The 24,201-nt window shown below is 38.1% G+C and overlaps 1 protein-coding gene across 1 annotated transcript in view; it reads right to left on the reverse strand.

Moving 5' to 3' along the window:
- The window catches only part of LOC119777081 (exostosin-1b-like), a 35,693-nt gene extending 22,532 nt beyond the window's left edge, over window positions 1–13,161 (reverse strand). The window contains exon 1 of the mRNA XM_038275855.1: window positions 11,281–13,161. Coding sequence (XP_038131783.1) covers window positions 11,281–12,233 — 953 coding nt within the window. The 5' untranslated portion in view covers window positions 12,234–13,161. The remainder of the gene's footprint in view (window positions 1–11,280) is intronic.
- Between the last annotated feature and the right edge of the window lie 11,040 nt (window positions 13,162–24,201).

Below are 24,201 nucleotides of genomic sequence, written 5' to 3' on the forward strand. Positions count from 1 at the left end.
GGTTATTGTTCAACTAATCACTCAGATTTATGCTAAAGTTAAAGTAGGAAAACATTACTTGGAAGCTTGGACTAACAAGCAACATAAAAGACGTTGATTATTTAAAAATCAGTCAACAGTTAATCAAATCAATCTGTAACTGATCAGCATCTTTATTTAGGAAGACGCTAAAACAGCAGTGTAAAAACTTTAATGAATACTCTCAAACAATCAGTAATTTGTCAGATGCATTTCAAATATAAAACTATCAATGTTCCTGGGTGACTAACGTGCACAAATAGAAATGTCTGCAGCCTAGACTCTGAATAGTCTGTAATCTTTTAATCAGTAAAATGTAAGAATACCTGCTGATTCAATTTATTCAGCTATTTCGTACTATTCTCTACTCACTAATGTGAGTTTGCAAACACAAATCCACTGTTCTTACTTAGACTGTATTTAGAATCTAGCTTATGGTTAAGAAAGCTTCTTACCTTGTTTAAATTTTATTGACTTAAGAGAGTTAAATGCAGAGTAAATAACTGAAGAATTGGAAAAAACTTTGAATGCATAATAACATCTAAGAAGTTTCTGAATGCAGAAATCAGGCTTAAAGACAGATATGTCCAGGTAGCAAAGCATTTCTTTTGTTTGGATCTTGGAGAATAGATGGCTGGATAAAGAGATAATGGGATATAGCTGCAGATTATAAACAAACAGGATTCAGTAACAGAAAAGTCAACCAGAAGCAGTAATATACTGTGTGCAACAGATGGTACTCAATTGTAATGGAAAGTGAACCAAACCTCATAGAGCAGAGCCAATGATTTGGGTAGAAAGGTGGAATCGGAAACAGGAACCTGAATTTATTTCTACATCCCTCAACATTTACAAATTGGGCATAGGAATACAATATATATCAATATTATAGAAATACTGGAATTTAAAATGTATTTATTTCGAAAATAGGAGGTTACATAATGAAGACATGGTTTATTTAAAGCAATTAAAAAAGAGGGAGTTGCTGCCCTTTCAACTTTTAGTATTTTGCCAAAACCTGTTTACAAAAACACTAAAAGACCCAGAAAGTGTGGTAATTTATAAACAACATTGGAAACATGGTTAGGGATATGGCTACTGGAAGAAAAATGGAATTCAACAGGAATGTTTTATTAGAAAAGTTACTTACAGTCAGTAACTGTTATTTCTTTCATTTAAACACCTTAGTTACAGTTTAGCTTGGATAATATAATGAATTCTATTTAATTACAGATACAAACTATTACCCTGAGAAGCCCTTCATACTCGTAGATGACTGAGGCTTCAAATGCTCTGGTGAGCCAGCAAAAGTAATCAGAAGAGAGTTTCATTTTGCTACAGAAAGTGTAAATTAGTATTTTGCCAAGTCTGTCTGCCAAAAATGAAGTGTAAACACAGTCTTTTAAACCTCTAGAGGGAAAAGATTATTGCTGCGCAATTAGGAGTCTACAGAGGAGAGGGAAACCCAACTGCTTTATTGGTAGAAAGAGAGATTACAGGGTGGTGGCTGCGCAGATGATGATGGATAAAGTGAAAAACATTGCGGTTTTCCCATACAAAGTACATGAACTGCAGGAACTAGCAGAAATCTGTGGCCCGTTGATAATTATTTGGCAACCCTTTTCAAAATAGAAGATAAAAAGGGAAGGGAGGATATTTGCTGGGTGTGTTCTGCCAAGTTTTAAAATCTCTAAAAAATTATCAACAATACTTGGCACCATTCAACTTTTTTTTTTTAGGTGAAACTGAGCAACTTCGGAAACTTCTTTATCTATTAAAAGACTGAGGAAATAACAGTATACAGGCAAAGACTTCAAGTACAACAAAGTCAGAGAGAGTATCTCAACCCTAATTACCAAAACACTGATACATTAGTGAGACTTCACAATAACATCATAGAACAAGATGTACAGGATCTGCTTTTTATCTTCCATCACATTCCCATGACCCTAAAAAAGAAATCCTAGTAAAGACAACAGGGGGACTTGAGTTTTCTGCTGCCACATGGAGCGGATTCTTCCTGCACTGCTGCTAAAGGTCCATGTTTTAGCCTAGAGAAATTCATTTTTCCAATTACTTCAATCATTGTTGAGCTTATTAAATATCCGATTCAATATTAACTTTGCAAAACTTTTGCAAATCGATGAATCTGTCGATTATCTTTTCGATAACTAACCAGATATCAAAAGGTTCCTAAAAAAAGATAATTTATGAACATAAACAGGTGACACTAAAATTTTTCCCCTCGAGTTATGGATACAGCATATTGATAGACGAAAGAAATGTTTATCTAAATGTAAAATTTTGATACATTTTCTTTTTAAAATTTTTGTATCATTGCTGCTCAAGGTGGGTCGCTCTGTCAGCTAAAGGCATGTTTTAGAGTCTCTATACTCAAGTTAACGATTAATCGATTACTAAATTAGTTGATGCACCATGCACCATGCAAAGTCTAGTAAGTGCCACTTTTGAGCTGTCCACTTACTAAGTGGGCAGCTCAACATATCCTTGGAAAATCCTCCATAAACTCTCAGTACAACAGACAAGCTTGAGGACTGAAAATAGTACAAAGCGTTGCAGTGCTCCCTAGGGTAGCTGAATACCTTTATATTCTCTCAGATCGGTGAACTGGAAGCAGATTTGATCAATTGTTAATGAATGCAATAGCTACTACTCCATACTGGTCCAGCAGCCTTTAGTAAGGAGGGTTGGTATCACAACCAATTTTAGTTTGGATATTTGAAGTATAACAGCTAACTTAACTTGCGAGCACTCAGGATGAGTTTTTTTTTTTTTTTTTTATTAAATGTTTTTTTTGGACAAAACCCAAAAACCCATCCAACGATGATATTTCAATTCAGTTTCAATTCAGTTTATTTATATAGCGCCAATTCACAACACATGTCATCTCAAGGCACTTTACAGTTCACCAGATCACACAGCCAAATTGATTCTAAGTTTTCTGTCTAAGGAAAACCAGTTGATTGCATTGTCCGATCGGCAATCCCTCACACTAAGCATGCTTGTAGCGAGAGTGGAGAGGAAAAACTCCCTTTTAACAGGAAGAAACCTCCAGCAGAACCAGGCTCAGTGTGAGCAGCCATCTGCTGAGGCCGACTGGGGTTCAAGGAGACAGAAGCAGAGATATAAAAAGCAGCTGTAAAAGGCGGCCCCATCCAGGAAACACACAGCCAGGCAGACGAGCACCAAGCCAGATCCCATGTCAGAGGATGAAGAGAGCACATGCAGCCAGTCACAGTCATAGAAACAGGACTACACTGGAAAAACAGGCCAATCTCCAACATCTATAAACAAAGGTGTTGCTGGCAGCAGCACAGCTGATATTTTACTCCAGGATGGTGTCACAGCCAAACAGGAACAGACGAGGCAAAGCTACCATGAGAAAAAGCCTATATCCTATTTGCTAGGGACAAACTTCCTCACAGTGCTGGCTAAAGCCTTCATCTGTCAATCGTCATCTGTCTTTAGCTGACAGTAAAAGATAAAGAATCTCTGTATGAATAGGTTTATGTCCTTATTTTAGGCAACCATTTAAAGCACCTAAGCCTAGGTCCACTAGCATAGAGACTGCTTACCTGCCTGGCCTAGTTTAAAAGGAATCAGCAATGAAAGTAAATAAAAAGCTATTAAAACATCATCTGTAAAAGCAGATTATTAAATGTGTTCTAGATAAGCTACAAGATCTGCGATTGAAATCTCAAATCTTTATGAATCTCTGAGCAAAACCCCACAATGCAAGCTCCCTGCTCCCTTGGAAATAGGTCACATTAGGAAGACAGATTTCCCTTTAAAGTTCTGTAGCAACAACAACAAAAAAAACTATCACTATTCAGACCTAAAGATATATCTGTGCACCCTCCCCCTCTCCATGAGAAGTGAATGACTATCATCCATCAAGCTTTGACGGGCATTGGCGTTAAGAGCCGTCTCTGAAACTTCATGTAGCCCTCAAACACAGCTCATTCTACATGGCCTGCTAAGCCCAACTTCTAAGTTCTGCTGACGGCTCAGAACCAGTAAACTACATCTCTGACCTTAAAGGCTCCACAGGCAGCACTTTGGATGATGAAGGTGCAGAAAGCTATAAAATATCAATAAATCTACCATCATATTGAGCTCTTACTCAGCTCCAATAAAGACCTTTCTTTGGATGTTGTCCAAGTTTTTTCCCAGACACATCAGCCAATTCCATCATTCACATCATCACAAAGCTGAATGAGAGAGAATCCAGTACACTTTGCACCATCATGTAAGAAGCAGTTTAAGAAAAGCAGTTTTTACTAAATGACCTAAGATCCCTTAAACCTGCTCATTCTCTTCTGACTGTTTGCATTTGGCACAGCATATCACTCTCCGTATCAGGTATGTACATTGCATCGTTATTTTCCTCCACTCTCAGGATTTCAGGAAAAATGCAGCACCTGCACATGGCTTCCAGGACCCAATCTCATATCTTCTTTTCATGGAATGTAACATTTTAAAAGCTTACCACAGTTAAAATAGAATTAGAAAATGTGAAATTGAACTAAAAAACATGATTTCCATTAATTCAGCAAAATCTTTTGATTTTAACCCATAAACGTAGCTTTCATTTGTACAACACCTATCAACTTTGGACGCTCTTAAAGATTGCCACAGAATCGGATTTTAATATTTATGAACTTTTTAAATGTTAAACCCCTAAATATCAGTTTATGTGACAAAGCCTATAATAAAACCTTTTTTTCCACTTCATATATCTGCTAACTTTGCTATACTTTTCAGGAAAATGGGTGTATAGGACTCTTGGAGTTCCAAAATTACTAACACTGTTTGCTTTTATTGTGAGTCTTGCCCTAGACCAGGGATCAGCAACCCAAACTGCGCAAAGAGCCATATTGGACCAAAAAAATAAAATTAAATCTGTCTGGAGCCGCAAATATGTAAAAGCCTTCTATTAGCCTTCTATGGCAACACCAGCTCCAAGTTTGTTATCCTACTATAGAAAAGGACTATGTGGGCTTAAATTTATAATAAGCATTCATGATTAAATGTTTATCCTGGAGCAAATGTCACATAGCAGCATGAGGTGAGGGAGGCGCAGTGAAAGCTCACACAGCGTGCTGCTTTACCGCCCTTCACCGCATGGTTTAGGTTTTGTTACATTGATGAAATTATAGAAACACGATAAAGGAATCTTTCTATGGTGGACGTATTTCTGTTGGGAGGCATTGATTGAGTCATGAGGAACCAAGCAGGAACTGACATCCATCAGAGCACTGCTCTCTAACTCTGAAATCCCACATCCTCCGTCACCAGTGTTACTTGGTGTCATTTATATTTTTAGGATTTGGGAAAAAAAAAAAAAAAGGAAGTTCACATACCTGCATCAGAGGCTACCTGTTTGATCTGTGGATTGTTTTTCATGCTTCCATGAAAAACTAGCAGCAGTAGTGGAGTTTGGAGATGCAACCCATTTCTTAAATCTATCTTTGCGCTCATCTAATTTATCCAGAAGTTCTGTAATCCCACTTTTTCTCTCACTCCCACCTTGGTGGTGGGCTGCATATTTAGCATGCCTTCCCTGGAAATGCCTTCCCAAATTTTTATTTTTTAACAACCTCTTATTACAAAGCAAACATGCAGGCAATCCTTCTGCACTGATAATGAAAGCAAATGCTCGGTCCATTCTTTGAATCCTTTTTTCTCATCAGCCATCATTATTTTTTTTCCCCTTTGGGATATATGGTCCGAGACACACCTGCAACTTTGTTTGCCTGGCGCCGCGCTGGTTGCAAGTTATGACCACTGATCTCCATTGCTATGACGCAAATTATTGTTTACATTTATTTATTATACAAATGTTTACAGCATTGGAAAACATACATTTTTCTTTTACCTCCTGCACACCATATTAAAACAAAAGAAAAAATCGATTTTCACAAATTTTTGAAAAAGCCCAAGGGAGATGCAAGGGGGGCGCTAAAGAGCCACATGCAGATTGCCGACCCCCGCCCTAGTGGTACATAGCCCGGGTTGAACCGGTTTGCAAGAACCCGGTTCAACCCCCACAGCCTGCACTCTGGGTCCCTGAGCAAAGCCCTTAACTCCACACTGCTCACCGGGCGCCCCACAATGGCAGCCCACTGCTCCCCAAGGGGATGGGTTAAATGCAGAGAGTGAATTTCCCCACTGTGGGACAATAAAGGGATTTACATTACATTTTAAATATTTCTTTCAGCAAGTAACACCAAAATGTAATTTAAAGCACACAAAACTGGGGAAAATTAAGACACTTTAATTCACATAATGGTGCTTTAAATCCCTTCAGCCTGCTGCGCTTAATGTTGCACATGGCTAATTAGCATAGCATAACGATGCATAAGAGTAATCATTTCTAAGCAACTACAGCAGCAATCTGTGCACCATTGATGACTGAAGATGAAAATTCCCTCTAACAATATCTGTCTAGGATTGCATAGACAATCATCAAGGTTGTTAATATTGTCTGTTTTGTGAATAGTGTGTGAAAAATATACAAAGAGCTTAACTTTAAGCTGTAGTTCTTGCAGTGGAGCTGTTAGCATGGTAGTACTAAATAATGTTCTATTTGAAGTCACATTAACTTTTTTTGATGATGTGTGAGTTTATTACATGACTGTTTTGCATAGATTTACTTCATCTGATATTAAATGTCACATAAAGTGAACTGTATAAATATATATATATTTTTTTTATTAAACAGCTCATCTTCTCGATAGAGAATCTTTGGAAACATTTCCAGAGAAATAGATCCAGTACCACAACACAGTGATGCACACAGAAGATATGATAAGTCTAAAACCGGTTGTATATTAAATGAATAAATACCCTTGGCTAACGCTGCGCTTAGTAATAACTAGATTTGTAAAGTTTTGTTGATGTAAAAAACAAATGACAAGATTTTAACAGGAGAGCCATTCAATGTAAAATATCCAGGTAAGAAGTAGAGCCTATTTGTGCTTGTTAGTTGGAAGAGAACGACATATATTGTTTCTTATTGTAAAGACAAGTATTATTATATTGACATCTGTCCTACTGGTCTCTGTTATAAGCTGCAGATTATTCTGGGACCATTCTTGGATGTTATTTCCTCCATCTACTTTGTAAGAATGACAATGACAACAAATGTTACACAAGTCACCATTTTAAGGGACCTTTACTATTAAATCAGTAAGTAGCTTAACCACTAATCAGAATCTGAAATACTTTAATGATCCCAGGGGGAAACAGCAAAAACAGACAAAAGGCTGCAGGGGAAACACTAGCAAAACAGACATTTAGAAAATGATTTGACTGGCTGAAGACACTCAGGACCAAATAATTGAATTGGCCACACACATTTATTTGAAGAATCTATACTTTCTGATTTTCATAGAGATCAGCGTTTTCGGTAGGACACCTAACAAAATAACTTGTTGTACACCAAGATCTAAAAAAGGCTGATCTAATGTGTTGGAAGTATGGATCAGATTAAGGGGAATGGGGATACATAGTTCTAGTGCAGGAACTTAGATCAACTATCCTCCCCCAAGGATTATCATTTTCCCCAAGCCTGTAAAGCCCACATCAGGTTGGCTCGAAGCCCTCTGCCAGGGGCTTTGGCCAATACTGCGGATTAAAATCCTCCAAGGCTATAAATACACCTAGCAGACTAACGTCAGCAGCCAGCCAGCTATTGCACTCACCTCTTACGGCTGGATTGATAGCATGTGTTTTTCTCTTCTCTGCCTTTCATTTTCATCTTGTCTATCTTATCACTTCTATAATATTTTTTTCTCTACTTGTGTTTCTATTTTCCCTTAATTTCCATTTAAGTTTGTTTCCCCAGTCTACTAAGACTTAACCATTAAGACCCCCCAATATACTCAATTCATACTTTTGTACTTGGTAGTTCGCCCTAATTGGAAACAAGCTGTGAGAGGGCTTTCATTCCATCCGATTTGCCTCCTGCTGGATTTCCTTGTTGTATGTCTCCTTCTAACCTTCAGCAGCTTTATAGCACTGTAGAAAGAAAGAGGCTAAGTACAAATATCTACAGATGATGAACAAAGGAACCTGTTGGCTAAGCCTTTGGCTGAAAGCGAGCAATGCAGGTAGACATAAACAGGCTAACCAGGGTCTGACCAAGTTTACATAAATCACATTGAGGAGATATAACCATTTATTTTAACTGCTTTGAACTCCCATGTAATAAATAATAGTTGAGATCAGTGTGGAGTTTATGTGATTATATGAGGTAAAAGAAAAGCATACAGCTAACAGTCAATCAATGGAGCACCATGTCCCCATCAGACGTGACATGAACTCAGCATTGTATTCATTAGAAGGGGTTACACTGACTCTGTAACAACTTCCTTGTTTTCAGTGTGAACGGATAAGAGGGATTTGTAACACAAAAGACCACAGCTAGGCACAGAACAATTACTTCCACCCAGTTAGATACCAGACTGCACTGTCGGGCCCAAAGGGCTTTCTAACAGGCTTCTGCAACTCTATTACAACCAAAAGGCATCACAGAAAACATGTTGCTGTAGTCATAGCCAGATTTTTTTTTCTTTATAGAAACTGGTTCAAATAATTGATGTCTCCAGATAAGAAATCCAAACCTACATAAATTTGGTGAAATCCAAATGCTATCGTTTCTTTGTTTCTTTCTACTACAGTAGTTCAGTATACAGAAGAATTCAAAATCTAATCCATGGCAGCGAGGTCCCAGTGGTCTGTTTAGAATGAGCCTCTTGCCAAGATAAACACTGATCTGACTTTGTGGAAAGACACTGTAACAAAAGTGAAAGATCATTATTGTGACTGATTACAAATTTGATATAACCTAATGGGAAAAAGGGTCATTTGTTGTCATTAAATAACTAATGATACGAAAGGAGATATGCTGTGGACAGTCTGAGGCAGGCGTTCCCCTAGAACAGGACAATTCATTTCCACATTAGGATCAACTTTCCATAGAAAATAAAAGCAAACAGAAACACAAAGCCTGGCCATGTCCAATAGTCATATTTGCAAAGTGCAGCCATTCAGAACACGTAAGATCCCAGATATAGAGCTTGGACACAAGATTTCCAAGTGATTCCCTGATGCTATCAGAAACGGTTGTCTGTTTATTATGTTGTGGCTCTGGAAGAAAAAGGTACGTCACAAACATACCTAAATGATTTTAAAAAGGAACATCCAACAGGGCCTCAAAGTAAAACATGATGTCTGACAATATTTAGCAAGACTGCCAGTTGGAAAAGCTCTCACGCTGGTTAAACCATGTAAATCAGCTTGTCTGTCAAAAAAGTGATAAATAAAGTATAGCTGGCATTTAATGAAATGAGAGATTGTTTGTCATTTGAGCTAGAGATATCGAGCTGTCTATATAAAATCCCTATCTTGTCAGACTTGGCAGCCAGCTGTTAGTCATCAAACGGTGGTAGACAGGATAAATATTTCATTTTGTAATTGTGATATGGAGAATGCTTTTTTGCCAAGCAAGCAAGTAAAAACCTTCATATTTCCATTTCTTCTGTCAATAAAAAATAAACTGTAATGAAAGCAGTATTTGGACTGGATGTCACAGCACAGATTTTCCAATATTTGAATTCTGAAATCATGGACATGAGAGTCCAAACTAAACATCTTTTTCTGGCTTCCAACTCAACGGGATGGTTAAGGATATTTTCTTTTATTCACAGGAACAAAACGTAATTTAAATAAATAGCCCAGGACTGAATTCAGATCTCTGATATTTTGATGTGTGATCAGAAATAAATAAAAAAATGCAGTTTAGGTTCTAAATCATGTATAAATCTATTGTATCTGATTTTGAACACAGAAACGTAATGATTTAAAAGCCAAATATAAATAAAAATGCATCTCAAAATCTATAATAACTAAGATGAAGAGATAAAAAAAAAAGAGATCAAAAAATCTATTTGTTTTGTAGTAACTGGAACTAAATATTCAAAATAATTTGTTTTTATTTTTTAAACAATATCAGATGATTCCTGCTTTTTCCTTTGCTCCATTTCCATTTCCTTACACTTCTCCAGATTTGGAAAATCATAAAACAAAATCCAAGATTTTTGTAGTGATGGGAACTGTATCACCATGCAACCAATTTACATAACAAAGATTAATATAGCATGTCAGGTGTTCGAGCAGGGCGAAATTAAAATGTAAAAATATGACAATGAAATGGAACAATATTAGAACCCGCCTAAAGACTAAACAACTGATAAGTCACTCTATTTTTGCCCCCAGTTTTCCCTGACATGTTGGGGTCACACAGGACACTATTCAGGGCCAATGCATTCCTTGCTAATGCAATTGGGTTTGTCTGGGAAATTATTGAGCAAACAGAAGCCAGAATGGCTTCCCCTTACTGGCACCAGTGCTTTGTCACTAACTAATCCGGTCCAAAGATTCCCAATCAAACAACCAGCACCACAGAGCCACTAGTGAAAACATGGAAAAGTCCTGGGGAAAACAAAATGAATCCCACCGTCCAAAGCTGGATCACTGAGGCCAGTTTGTTCATCAGATTTGAGCAGAGAAAACACCATGGCCCAGTCTGGAGAATGGTGTCAGAGCAGGATTTTCAGCACTTGAAAGTATGGAGTATTGTGTTAGTGGGAGACTGATAACAAAACATAGCATTGTATTTGTAGGGAGACTACCGGTATTCAATACTTGGGAACCAGGTAACAGGTTAAATCTGGAAAAACTATGCTAAAATATTTGTCCAGTATATTTTATTTAGAATAAGGATGTTGGGTAAAAAAAACAAAAATTCTGCCGCAGACTTACCCATGGCCAGCTCACTTTAACAGTGTGGTTCTTGAGGCTTGACATTTAAGTTATTTTCTCATCTGTGCCTCACAAGCTTTCATTAAAAGGTCTATAAGTGAGCAAAGCAGCAGAGCAAACACTGGGGATTGAATAACAACACAACCCTGTGATATGACGGCCCTATCTTCATAACATTCAAGATCAGAGTATATTTTCCTTAATAACTAAATCTTACAAAAATTATATTAAGTCCCTCAAAAATAAAGATTATGACCATAATAAACAAACACCAAATGTTTTAGATGATCAATATTATTTATATTGAATGTACTGAGGATATTCGCTATTTTAAAGAACATCGCTGCAGTCAGTGGTTTGTTTATGTTGCAAAATAAGCTGAAAATTATAAGAGGAAAGAAGGGAAGTACTTACTTGTCATACTCAGCATTGTCCTTATCACAGCGGGCATCCTTGTGCCTCTGCCAGTCCTTGCCATGCTTACAGGTGGTGAGGAGGACCACATCCTGTGAGTTATGTACATGGTATAAAGCATTTCTTGTGTCTGACCCTATTCCAGTCAGGTATCTCTTCCCCTTAAAAACAAGCACATACTTCCTATAAGGTGGGATTGTATTATGTCTCAAATAGCCCCTTTCTCCCCCTGTCCTGGGATGGTCTTTTGAAAATAGAGGGATAGAAACATCAAATTTAGGCCTAAAGTTTTCTGTACTTATGCTGGCCTTGGCCAACATGGCAAAGCCGATGTCAAAGCCGAGATCTTCTGTGTAATCTGGCCATGTCCCGGAATATAAATTGAAGATAATGTGGTTTCTGCCTTCATTCCACAGAGGAAGGCTTTGGATTTTAGCCTTTAGGTTGTGCACATATTGAGGTGAAAGCTGGTCCCGATCAAGTGTGTCCAAACTCAGGACAAAGAGACAGGCCTGTCCTGGGTCTGGTGTGTAAAACCTGGAGCCCTCTATGGAGGTCAAAATGTTCTGATAGCTCTGAGAGATCTTTTCTCCTTTCTGCTGCGGATAAACATAAACCTTGAAGCCATTCCTCTCACACAGAGAGAAGTCAAAACAGGACTCCATTCTGCATCGTTTTCCAGTGTACAGGAATGAGTTGGCGTCCCTCTTTTGTCTAGGAGACATATGTTCATTGGGATCCTCGTTCCGATCCTTTTCCAAGGTGCTGAAAGATTGCAAGTATCCCTGAAAGCGACGCCACCGCGCCCCGGGGTGAAAGCCGGCCAGGCTGCGGTCATCGCGCCGGCTGGGACCCCGTCTGGACAGCGGGACCTGGATCCCCCCGAAACAAAACAGCAGAACGAGACAGGCGCCGGTGGAGAACAGAATTAAGTATCGTTTTTTGGCCTGCATGTGTCCAGCGGTCAGAAGTAAGGTGCGCGTCTATGAATCCGACAAGTTGTGAAGTTTGGGTCTCACCACCTCCTGTGGGAGCGCTCCGCCATCTTCCCCCGGGCTGCAAGTCTCCCTCCTTCTGCTTCAGATGCCTTTCACAAGTCCGGGAGCTGATCCAACGCATGTGGGCGATTTTTAATGTCCATCCACCTCGCCTCCTCGTCAGTTGAAATGATGCTGAGAAACTAACAACAGCTTTCCCAAACTACCGGGCGGACTCAGATCTCGGCATCACAAGTCGCACTACACTTTCTTGGCGTAACACCACCTTTTTAGATCCAGAGGGGTAGTTTTTGCCTCAATTGTTCCTACCAAATCCGGATATCAACAAACAACAAGCCATAAGAGTACATACTTGAGTTGGAGGAGCAGAGTGAGCTAGACTTGTTGCCTAGCCAGCTGACTATTGTCTCTCAAATCCAGTCTAAAGGCTCCGCTAAGGCTGCAATCCAAGCTCTTGGCGGAGCTCTGAACCATTCATGTCCCACATGAGATTCTGGTCCGGTTTGGTCCTTTACTGCCTCTATAGCCAGTTACATCACCACAAAAAAAAAGGTTCGCTAGCTTGTTAGCAAGCTAACTAACTAGCTTGTTTCTGAAAACAGTTCCAGTTAGCTTGTTAGCTAAGCGCTCACATCAAATATTTCTAACGTTTCCTAGAGAAAAATGCAGCATATCAGTTCCGTCTCCTTCCTCGAAAAAAAAAAACTACGTCAAACCGTCAGCACAAATCTGTCTACTACGTCAAAAGCGGCTAAATTCGTGTCTACCTTATTTTTTCCAGTCATGTAAAGTGCTGAAGTGGAGCTCATAGACTCACTAGTGGGAGAGCGGTGGAGAAGACAAGCCGAGCAGCTCAGCACGGCTGGGCCGTCCCACTACTGTGACCACAATGAGCTGGTGACGTCGCTCCAGGGTGCCTTCTCATTGGCTGCCATCACATCCGAGGTGGGCAGGGCTTCCTCCACACTCCTGCTATTCCAAACACGTACAGGTACGGCTCAGAAAATTGGAATATCATCAGAAGATTCATTTGTTTATTGACTTAGATCTTAGCTAAAAAGGATATAGGTTAACACTAGAAGTCCCAGAGAATTTCAGTTTTCCTGCAAGTCCCCCCTCCCCTCTTCATGTTTGTGTATTCACTCTACCTTGCCACTGTCCGTCTTGTAATGTAAATAACCTGTGATAGGACCAGCCTTTCTACATGAGGTTTGAAGAGTTCAGCTGGCCCCAAAAATATGAAAAAGCGTTTAATAGATATAATGACAGTTTTAGTATCACAAGGAGGGTGTGGGTGATGTGCACAGTGATTTTGGTGGCACTACAGTTCATAATTGACGAGTTACTGAATATATCCCCCAATACAAATTCCCCCAAAATATGAAAAAGCGTTAATTGATATAATAACAGTTGTAGTATCACAAGGGGGGTGTGGATGATGTGTTCAATTAGATCAATTAACTACAATTAACAATTTCTTGATTAAGACATTTTATGCTAAGAAAAGAAAACAAAGAAAATCTCGTTGTAATTGAAGCTGCCAGTTCACAGAAGGCTTTATTAAAGCATAATAAAGGAAAATTGATTGGATTGAAAATCGGAGAAAGAAAAAAGTGTACAAATGACATAAATCACAGTAGCCTTAAGGACAAACTCTTTGTAAATGTTTAAATATGATCAGCATGGATATTCAAGTCATTTCTGATTAAAGAATTACCATACACAGATGTATCCAGGACATGGACTGTAAAGTAGAGAAAAATATTACTGCATGCTACGAAGAGAAAGATGAGAGAAACCACATCCAGCAATGAAGGTTGAATTAAGGCAGTTATTGCCAGACAATTAACACTTTAGCATTGCCACAAGCTGATCCCTGCTTATCTGATGTCATCATTTATGTACAAGGTTCCCGGACCAATTAATGGGTATACTTACACACATGAACACACATATCGATAAACTGACCCATTCTTTATTGTTTCTATGTAATATTCCAATTTTCCAGCAGGGCCGAGCTCGTCTCTTTAAAATGATAATCATGGAAATCTAAATCAAAATCTAAATTATCTAAATTTACATAATTAAATTAAATTCTCCCTAAGAGTAATATGAGCATAACAACTGTCATCTCTTCTTGTTTGCACTAGATGAGGCTAATTTGGAAATACAGAAAAAAGGACGCAATCCCCTGCCACTAGGACTGAACAAAGGGGCTCTGTAGTAGGAATAAAATGCCTGAGGAGTCAAGACCCTGACAATTGAACTATGTCACTTTGGAGCTGGGTGTTTCTAAAAGCAGGTTGGAAAGACTTTTTTTTTTTTTTTCCTAAATATTGTTGTTTTGTTGCGAAATGTACTGCTACCATCTTTTATTAGTAATTCACACCAACAAGATTTTTTTTCTCATAGTTTTAAGGATTCAAGCACTAAATTAACATGCTTGCTTATAGAAGTGGTATAGTAATTAGTGCCTTTGGTTTGGTGTCAGAACCCAGTAGAAATGTGAATATACATGGGATGCTGAAATCTGCACTGCAAAAAATAGAAATCTCAATAAGTTATTTTTTCTTAAAATAAGTGTGTTTTTCCTTGATTTGAGGAGGTAAGTAAGACACTTTGCCAATGGAACAAGACAATTTCCTTTTAAAATAAGAAAAAACAATTTTATCTTCTTATTTCAAGTAAATATTATCTAACTATCTTATTTTAAGAGTGAAAATACTCATTCCATTGGCAAATCATCTTATTTACCTGCTCAAATTAAGGCTAAATATACTTAATTTAAGCAATTTTTTACTTATTTCTGGATTGTTTTTGCAGTGGGGCATCTCTGTGACCTCTGACTCCACAAGTCAGAATCTACAGTAACCTCAGATGGTTTTCCTGTTAGAGATTGAGAAGATGGGGATTCAACCTTAAAGGTCGTGAGAAACATCAAGTCTGCAGATTCTGTCATTTTATTCTAAATACATTTAGCTGTGCCAGTCTATGGTATGATTAGAGCTTTTGAGAAGGAGAGTTTTGCCACGACCAAGAAATCAAGTTTCCAGGGAGTCCAGCAGTTACACGGAAGTGCTTGGTGGCACATTGAAAATACCAGCAGATCTATGAGATCTCACAAAATATAACAAAATTTCACAAAATACACAACCATTATGGAAAAAAGTTTACTGACTGAGAGGTTGTACTCCATATTATCATTGCGTAAATCGAAATGCGAGTTTCTTTGTTTTATGAATGTAGAGCCTGTTTCAATCATATTCAGTTGACTTATGTGTAACGTTGACAGATGGTTAGAATATGGCTACATGATCCAAGACTAGTATACTATAGATGTATTCACGCTCTGCTAATGTAAACTTCAACTTAGACAAACTTAATTGTTATTTTGTATTCACAGAGTGTACACAAAACAATATTTTGTTTATACAGCTATACAGTTTATACAACCCTTTTTTTTTATCAGAAGCAGCTTAGCAGTGAAAAAGAATAATAATGTGCCGCAGTGATCAAAATGTAAACAGTGTGGGAGAGACATGGTGCAAAAAAGTATTGATATATAAGGTTCAGAGCAGTGCAACATAAATAAATAGATTTTAGGCAAAATGCAGTAAAAACGTTTGAGTTGAGTCCTACTTTGAAGATTCACAATGTCAATGGCAATGCTAGCGCCAGCGGCTGTAACTTTCCTCTGACCACCATCAGTGGTGGCAGTTGCTGTTTGAAATGTAGCCCATTGTTGTCAAATCACTTTTATCAGAATTCTCTTATTATGATCAATATGGCAAACCACCCAGGATGTAAATCTGCCCAGGGGACGACGCAAGCACTAAGAAAACTTCTTTCCCTTTCTGTGACGCCTTGTAAGTAGGAACTGGGAATATTAAGGAAAAATGAGCTGTTTGTGAATGATGTTGGTATTAATTTACAAAATTTAAGGGTTATTTTATTAATCCTTTTTTAATTAATCTGTATTTAATCTTGGAATAATATAACAAATCATTAAACATTGAACTGAATTAATTCACTGAATTAATTCACTGAACAGCACTTATTCAAACACACAGTTTGACATGAGAAAATAAGCTAAAGTAAAATGATCAGCTAGGTCATTTGTGAAGCTTATTTGGGAAAACAAGATAAAATAGAACACCTTGTTTTCTCAAAAGCAGATTAAAGCTCTGTGTTCCCAATACATTCTGCATGAGGTAGGATGGGCTCATCTCATTCGTGCAGAAACTACCACAGACTGCCTTGTATAGGTGCCATCCATCTACCCTCTACATGCCAGCTTACCTGTCGCCCTGAAGTATTCCCACAGTATAATGCTGCCACCACGATGCTTCACAATCATTAATATGTGTCAGTGTGTATGTTTTCCCCCAGATATAACGCTTTTTATAGTAAAGCTGTATAGTAACGCTGTTCTAAAATTATTTATATTTGCACTTAATTTGCAAATTGGGTGATCCATGAGGACAAGTTGTATCAGGATAAAGGTTGCTGGATACGAGTCAGTTTTGTTTTTGTTTTGTATTTTAACATTTAGATAGCACAGTTAGGAATCAGTTAAAAAAAACTTTTTTAAAAAGAGACATTTTAAGAGGAATTGTAAACTATATTTATCAATCAATTCTTAAATGCTAAAATTTCAAAATATGTTTCAAATCCTATTTCTAAATTTTGATTTAAAAACTTTAATTTATAAATATCTTTCCTGATCATATTTAGACAATGTCAATCCTTTTTTCCTCACCATGCTCATCATATCTTTTTCAGTTGCCTCTCCCTTCTACCTCCCTCTTTCCACTCAGCTCTTTCATTGGTTAGAGTCGACAGCTTTCTCATCAGCTGCCGGAGGAGGTGATGATTTGCTGATTTACCTGCTTCTTAACTCCAGAGAGAGGGAGAACCACCTATTTGGCAAATTAACAGTTTTATATGTGGCAGTATGTCCATTTTAAATATTGGGGTCTTGCATAAGTGAGATATCAGGCTTATTAACAAACTCAAGGAATGGTCCCCATAGATTCTTCAACATCCCACATCTACTAGTCATTGGAAGTCTAATTTTTTTCTAGGTTGAGAAAATAGAGGATGTCTCTAATCCAACATGTCTGTCAAGGTGGTAAAGATAATTTTCAGGTCGAAACGATCAATCATCTCGCCAAAAGGGTGGCAAAGGCAAGAACGTCTTTGTTAGAATTATCAAAAGTCAAATAATGTGTGTGTGCGTGTGTGGCCTTGTTTTACCTACAATGTGAGGGAAGTATTTTGAAAAATATCCTACATGCGAGGACTTACAGGTACATATGGGGACATTCAACTGGTCTCTATATGGTAAAGTTCTGTTCTTTGAGTTGGGGTTAGGTTTAGGGCTAAGGTGTGAATTCAGTTTAGGTTAGGATTAGGTACATCTTGGTAATAGTTAGGGTTAGGGTAAGGGTAAGGGTCTGGGTTAGGCCATATAAAATGAATGCAAGTCAATGAAATGTCCCCTTATGCTATTAAATCAAGCTGTGTGTGCTGTAAGTGCATTGGGTTCAGCTCTTTCACCTATTTCTGGTAAAAATGGTAAAAATCTCTGTCCAATAACTATATAATGATGGGCAGTTCCAAAGGATATGTATAATGTTCCCAATAGACCGTTGACATCTATCACAAGTTGCAGTTGTTCCATCATACATTTGGCTAATCTAGCTTTAGTATAATAGACATGATCCCATTGAATGGGAGCGTGTCTATTATTACAGCTAGAGGATTTATGTGTTTGCTGCAATGTCTCTGTCCAAATATGTTGTGAAACACAGTGCCGCTGAGGAGGTGAAATTGTTCCTGAAAGGAAGCAAACACAGCATCAATGTACAATTATCTAAAATTGTTAACACCAAGACTTGCCCAATTTGCAAATGGTCTGTCCAAAGGGGATGGAGGAAAAGCATGGTTGGCTACAAGTGGTGCATGAGTAGATAAGGTTTATAGGCCAAAATACAGTTTTAACTGAATCTAAATTCTCAGTGAGGTTCTCACAATAACATTTTTAGTGTAGGGAGATGTACAGGGCTGAATGGGAGAGTATACCAGAGCACCAAGAGACGCTGGATGATTAGAGTTCGCTTGCATAGCCAATCACTGTGGGCAGTGGTTTGCTATGGTTGAAGCCAATGTTTAAGAATCCTAATATTCGAAGCCCAGTAGTAGAATCTAAGGTTTGGTAATTCTATCTCCCAAGAGGGTTAGGTCTTTGTAAATATTGTTTACTCATCCTATTTGTGTTTTTATTTGAAACAAATTCTAAAATCAAGCTATCTAGTTTTAGAAAAAAAGACTGGAAGAAAAAAAGGTAAGAGGTAAACAAATCTTGGGAGTATATGCATTCATCAATTGACAGGGCCCGTTACAGATAGATTAGGTAGTGACCAGCGCTCATAATCTTGCTGTATAGGAGTCAATAAAAGGACAAAGTTAGCCTTATACAGATACATCAAGGTATGAGAAAACATTATTTTAAACTTTGAAGGGCAAACTGTGTAAAGGATAAGTTTTGGCAGCCATATTTATGGGAAATATCTAATTCTGATCTAGGTTCCATGTGTATCCAGATATCAGTCCAAAGATTAAAAAGAGCAGCAGGGACAGACACTGGGATATCAGAGACACATAAGAAAATATTATCAGCATATAAAGAGACATTGACCTGAACACAATTTCTTAATATTCAAATATTAAGGGAGTTAGACCCGAAGCTATTGAGAGAGGTTCAATGGCTACTGCAAATAACAATGGGTTTAAGGGACAGCCTTGTCCGGTAGAGCGATAGAGGTGAAAATACTCAGACTGAATATTTGTCCTTAAGGAGACTAATACAACAGCCTATTTCATTAAATAAAGCTAATCCTAAAACCATATCCCTTTAATGCTTAAAAAAAGATAGCCCCATGGTACCACGTCAATCGCCTCTCAAGCATCCAAGGAAATGAAGGTGCATTGTACAGGTGCTGGTCATAAAATTAGAATATCATGAAAAAGTAGATTGATTTCAGTAATTCCATTTAAAAAGTGAAACTTGTATATTATATTCATACATTACATACAAACTCATATATTTCAGATGTTTATTTTGTTTAATTTTGATGATTACTAATGACAACAAATGAAAATCTCAAATTCATCATATCCGAAAATTAGAATATTACTGAAGACCAATAAAAACAAAGGATTTATAGAAATGTTGGCCAACTGAAAAGTATGAACATGAAAAGTATGAGCATGTACAGCACTCAGTATTTAGTTGGGCCTCCTTTGGCCTGTATTACTGCAGCAATGCAGCGTGGCATGGAGTCGATCAGTCTGTGGCACTGCTCAGGTGTTATGATAGCCCAGGTTGCTCTAATAGTGGCTTTTAGCTCTTCTGAATTGTTGGGTCTGGTGTATTGCATCTTCTTCTTCACAATACCCCATAGATTTTCTATGGGGTTAAGGTCAGGAGAGTTTGCTGGCCAATTAAGAACAGGGATACCATGGTCCTTCAACCAGGTACTGGTAGCTTTGGCACTGTGTGCAGGTGCCAAGTCCTGTTGGAAAATGAAATCTGCATCTCCAAAAAGTTGGTCAGCTGCAGGAAGCATGAAGTGCTCTAAAACTTCCTGGTATGTGGCTGCGTTGACCCTGGACCTCAGAAAACACAATGGACCAACACCAGCAGATGACATGGCACCCCAAACCATCACTGACTGTGGAAACTTTACACTGGACTTCAAGCAACGTGGATGAAGTGCCTCTCTTCTTTTCCTCCAGACTCTGGGACCTTGATTTCCAAAGGAAATGCAAAATTTACTTTCATCAGAGAACATGACTTTGGACCACTCACCAGCAGTCCAGTCCTGTTTCTCTTTAGCCCAGGCAAGACGCTTCTGACGCTGTCTGTGGTTCAAGAGTGGCTTGACACAAGGAATGCGACAGCAGAAACCCATGTCTTTCATACGTCTGTGTGTGGTGGTTCTTGAAGCACTCACTCCAGCTGCAGTCCACTCTTTGTGAATCTCCCCCACATTTTTGAATGGGTTTTGTTTCACAATCCTCTCCAGGGTGTGGTTATCTCTCTTGCTTGTACACTTTTTTCGACCACATCTTTTCCTTCCCTTCGCCTCTCTATTAATGTGCTTGGACACTGAGCTCTGTGAACAGCCAGCCTCTTTAGCGATGACCTTTTGTGTCTTGCCCTCCTTGTGCAAGGTGCCGATGGTCGTCTTTTGGACAACTGTCAAGTCAGCAGTCTTCCCCATGATTGTGTAGCCTATAGAACTAGACTGAAAGACCATTTAAAGGCTTTTGCAGGTGGTTTGAGTTAATTAGCTGATTAGAGTGTGGCACCAGGGGCCATCAATTTTGAACCTTTTCACAATATTCTAATTTTCTGATATGATGAATTTGAGATTTTCATTTGTTGTCATTTGTAATCATCAAAATTAAACAAAATAAACATCTGAAATATATGAGTTTGTATGTAATGTATGAATATAATATACAAGTTTCACTTTTTAAATGGAATTACTGAAATCAATCTACTTTTTCATGATATTCTAATTTTATGACCAGCACCTGTAGAGGGTGTTAAAAAGACGCTGGAGGTTAGAAAATGAGTCCTCGTTTTCCATAAACCCAGTTTGGTCTGAAGAGATGATAGAAGGCAGAATAGATTCTAAACATAGTGCAAGTAGATTGGAAAGCTGTTTTAAGTCATTATTCAATAGACAAATTGGGCAAGAAGGAGGAACAATGTAAAGGATCTTTGCCATTTTTAAAAATAAGATTGATGAATGCTTCAGTGTTTGTGGAGATCACAAGACTTAAATCATTCATTGAATATGTCCAGTAGCAACAGGGCCAGTTTAATCCAAAACTTTTTTTTTAAATCCAATGGGATAGCCATCTTGTCCTGGGCATTTACCATTTTGCAGATATAGTGTAGCTACATTAAGTTTAGCAAGATTGTTTTTTTTTTTTTTTAAGATTCTGCAGAAATCTCATCAACCAAGGGGATCTCCAGGTTGGCAAAAAAGTGTCAAAGTCAGGGGAGGCACTCTGATTGGATGAATAAAGAGACATGTAGAAGTTCTTAAAGGCATTGTTTATCAAAGCGACGGACTGGGAACCTGTCCAGGATCCATCCCTGCTGTCTCCCATTGACTGGGGACAAGCCGACCTGTAAGGATAAATGGGACATGGATGCTTGGGCAGGTGAAATGACCCCTTTTATTCTACTTCACAGTTTTGCAAATCTTTTTTGTTTGTCCATCACAAAATCCCAATTAAATAAACAAAAGCTTTTTGTTGTAAGTCGACAATATCTGAAACAGTTTAAAGGCTATAAAAAGCTTTAGCTAGAATCAATATGTTAATCTCTATGGTTACTAATGGTGTTTCTTCCTAATGGTTACATTCACTACAGTAATGGAGTCTTTTATTCTGAGTACTACTCTTCTTTTGATTGGGGACAGAATATTACATGGCTGTGAAAATTGTAGTTTCTATTATTTTTTGCTTACAAACTTGACAGACAGAATAAATCACAACAGTGCATGAAGAAACACCTAATTTATGTTTCACAGTTAAACATCAGACATTTACCAGGTGGATCACCTCTCAGTCTGCAAGGTTGGTTCAGGTATATGAATTATTTCTGAAACTCACACTCACTCCCTTGAATTCTTATGTGTTTTAGTACCTGAGCGTTCAGCAAAGATTCTCATTTAGTCTGCATTCCTCCTAGCACCCTTAAACAAATACTCTGAGTACTAAAACAACTACAGATCTTATGTCTACATTTGCTTTGATGTGTTAAATATCAAAAGAAATCTATAAATGTTGCCCAGCTATCCTGAGGCACTTAAGTCTGGTCCTTTCTGGCATGTATCACACCTTGATGTTGTTTCTCAGCTGTTGCAGAATGAAATACTAAATTAATGTATCGCTGCACTCTTCAAAAGCTGTAAGTTAGCCTTCTGGACTGCTTTCATGAGCCATGGACCACCGATGAAAGTCTGTGAGGCGAATGATGCCCACCTTCTGCCTTCTTCATTATTTTTTCTACAGTCCATGTAAGCCTCTCCATCTGAGTTTCCCTGTTACCCCTTCTTCTGTTCTTTGTTATGATATCCATTCACTCTTAGCCTGTAACATCATTAGTGACCCCTCAAACCCCCACTATGGACTGTTCTCCCTGCTGCCCTCTGGATAGAGGCTTTGCAGCATCCGCTGCAGTTTCAACAGATTCTACAACAGTTTTCTCCCCTTCCGCCACCAGATTGCTGAACTGTTGGGAAAAAAACTCTAAATCAATTCACAGATTCTGAATTATACTGATAATACCAAACAAAATACTCCATATTTGCGCCATATATATTTGTCTTGAAATGCTTTGAACTTCCATATCGCTGCGTTTTTGCACCATGTTTTTTTCTCCCACACTGCATTTGATCACTGCTGCATTTTATGGAATACAAATCGTAATTTCACTGATAAGCTGCTGCTCATTCACTGTTTGAAAGCTGTACAAAACGAAATTTTCGTTATGTATACACTCTGTCTATACAAAATGACAATAAACATTGTCTAAGTCTTCTCTGTGACTCCTATTTGAATAAATGAATGTTCATCAGGGGCTCTTTTGTAGAGAAGTGTTCCTTGAGAGTTGATGGATGCATAATGGTAGAATAAGAATATTTTTTAGTACAGGAACTAAACAAAGACAGCTGGATACCAGAAAAATAACAATGGTAAAAACCATGGAGATTTGTTTTTGTCCAACCATCATCTGCTGCCTAATGAGACTGTGGAGATGCTGTCCCCCTGCTGTTGCTTTGTTTTTGCATTGATGAGTTCTGGCCAGATTTAGAGCAGCAGGACGACTGAGCCAGAGCAGCTCTCCCACTGTGTAACACTTGCCACAATGCCAATATCTAATTTGGAGGGACCCAGGTCAGTGTAGTTTTTAGCAGCGGCACAAAGCTGACATACCAAGCAACTAAACAGCCAAATGGAGATTTATTTCTTCCCTCCAAAATCTCTTCACTTCTTTTCAATAAACGCTGAGATATTTCAGACTGGTTATTAAGATTCCATCCCCATGTGAGCCGGCACAGATATTCACATGTGTTGCTGTGTAAGAAGCAGTTTGTATGTGTTCTTCTCTTTCATCTCTAGCACAGCCTTGGATGCGATAATTTAAGGTTCCCTCTTGACTCGCAGAGGAAGCCTTGAAGAGGAGCCCCATCCATCTGTGTTGACACCAAAATGCATAAATCACATCTGAGCACGTCAAGATGAAAAGTGAAATGAAGGCTTCATGTGACAAATATCTGTGTTGTAAAGCAGTACGACTAGCCATAAAAAAGATAACCAAATATTCTGTACATTCATCTAATTTTTATTAGATAAAAACATGTCTATTAGGGTTTTATCTTATAACAAAGCTTTTTTTTTAATTGACTAATTTATGTGTTCCAGGAAACACATACAGTTTCATAAATCAGTGTTTAAACCTCTATTGTCTGCGTAGATCAATATGTTTTAAAATCAATGAGCTTGAGGAATTAATGCAGGCATATTTTTCCAAATCCCTTGCATTCTGAGCCACAGACAATGTATTTCCTTAGCATTGCTTGTCTTTGCAGTAGAAGAAAATTAATACATGATTTCGACCTTTTCCCTCAGCAAACCGGAAAAGTGCGGTTTGGATTTATTCAGTTCTCCTGATTTGGTAGACACACTGTATGTTTGCAATTACAGTCCTGCAAGTCTTGTTAGGTATGTCATGATTTCTACAAATGCTAATACTGACTTTTTGTACCCAGTGCTATTTTGAACATCATGATGGTTTTAGGAGCACAATTTTAAAGGTGTTGCCTTGTATGTTTTT

The sequence above is a fragment of the Cyprinodon tularosa genome, unplaced genomic scaffold, assembly GCF_016077235.1.
Source record: "Cyprinodon tularosa strain WSP-4 unplaced genomic scaffold, ASM1607723v1 ctg98, whole genome shotgun sequence".
Taxonomy (NCBI): domain Eukaryota; kingdom Metazoa; phylum Chordata; class Actinopteri; order Cyprinodontiformes; family Cyprinodontidae; genus Cyprinodon; species Cyprinodon tularosa.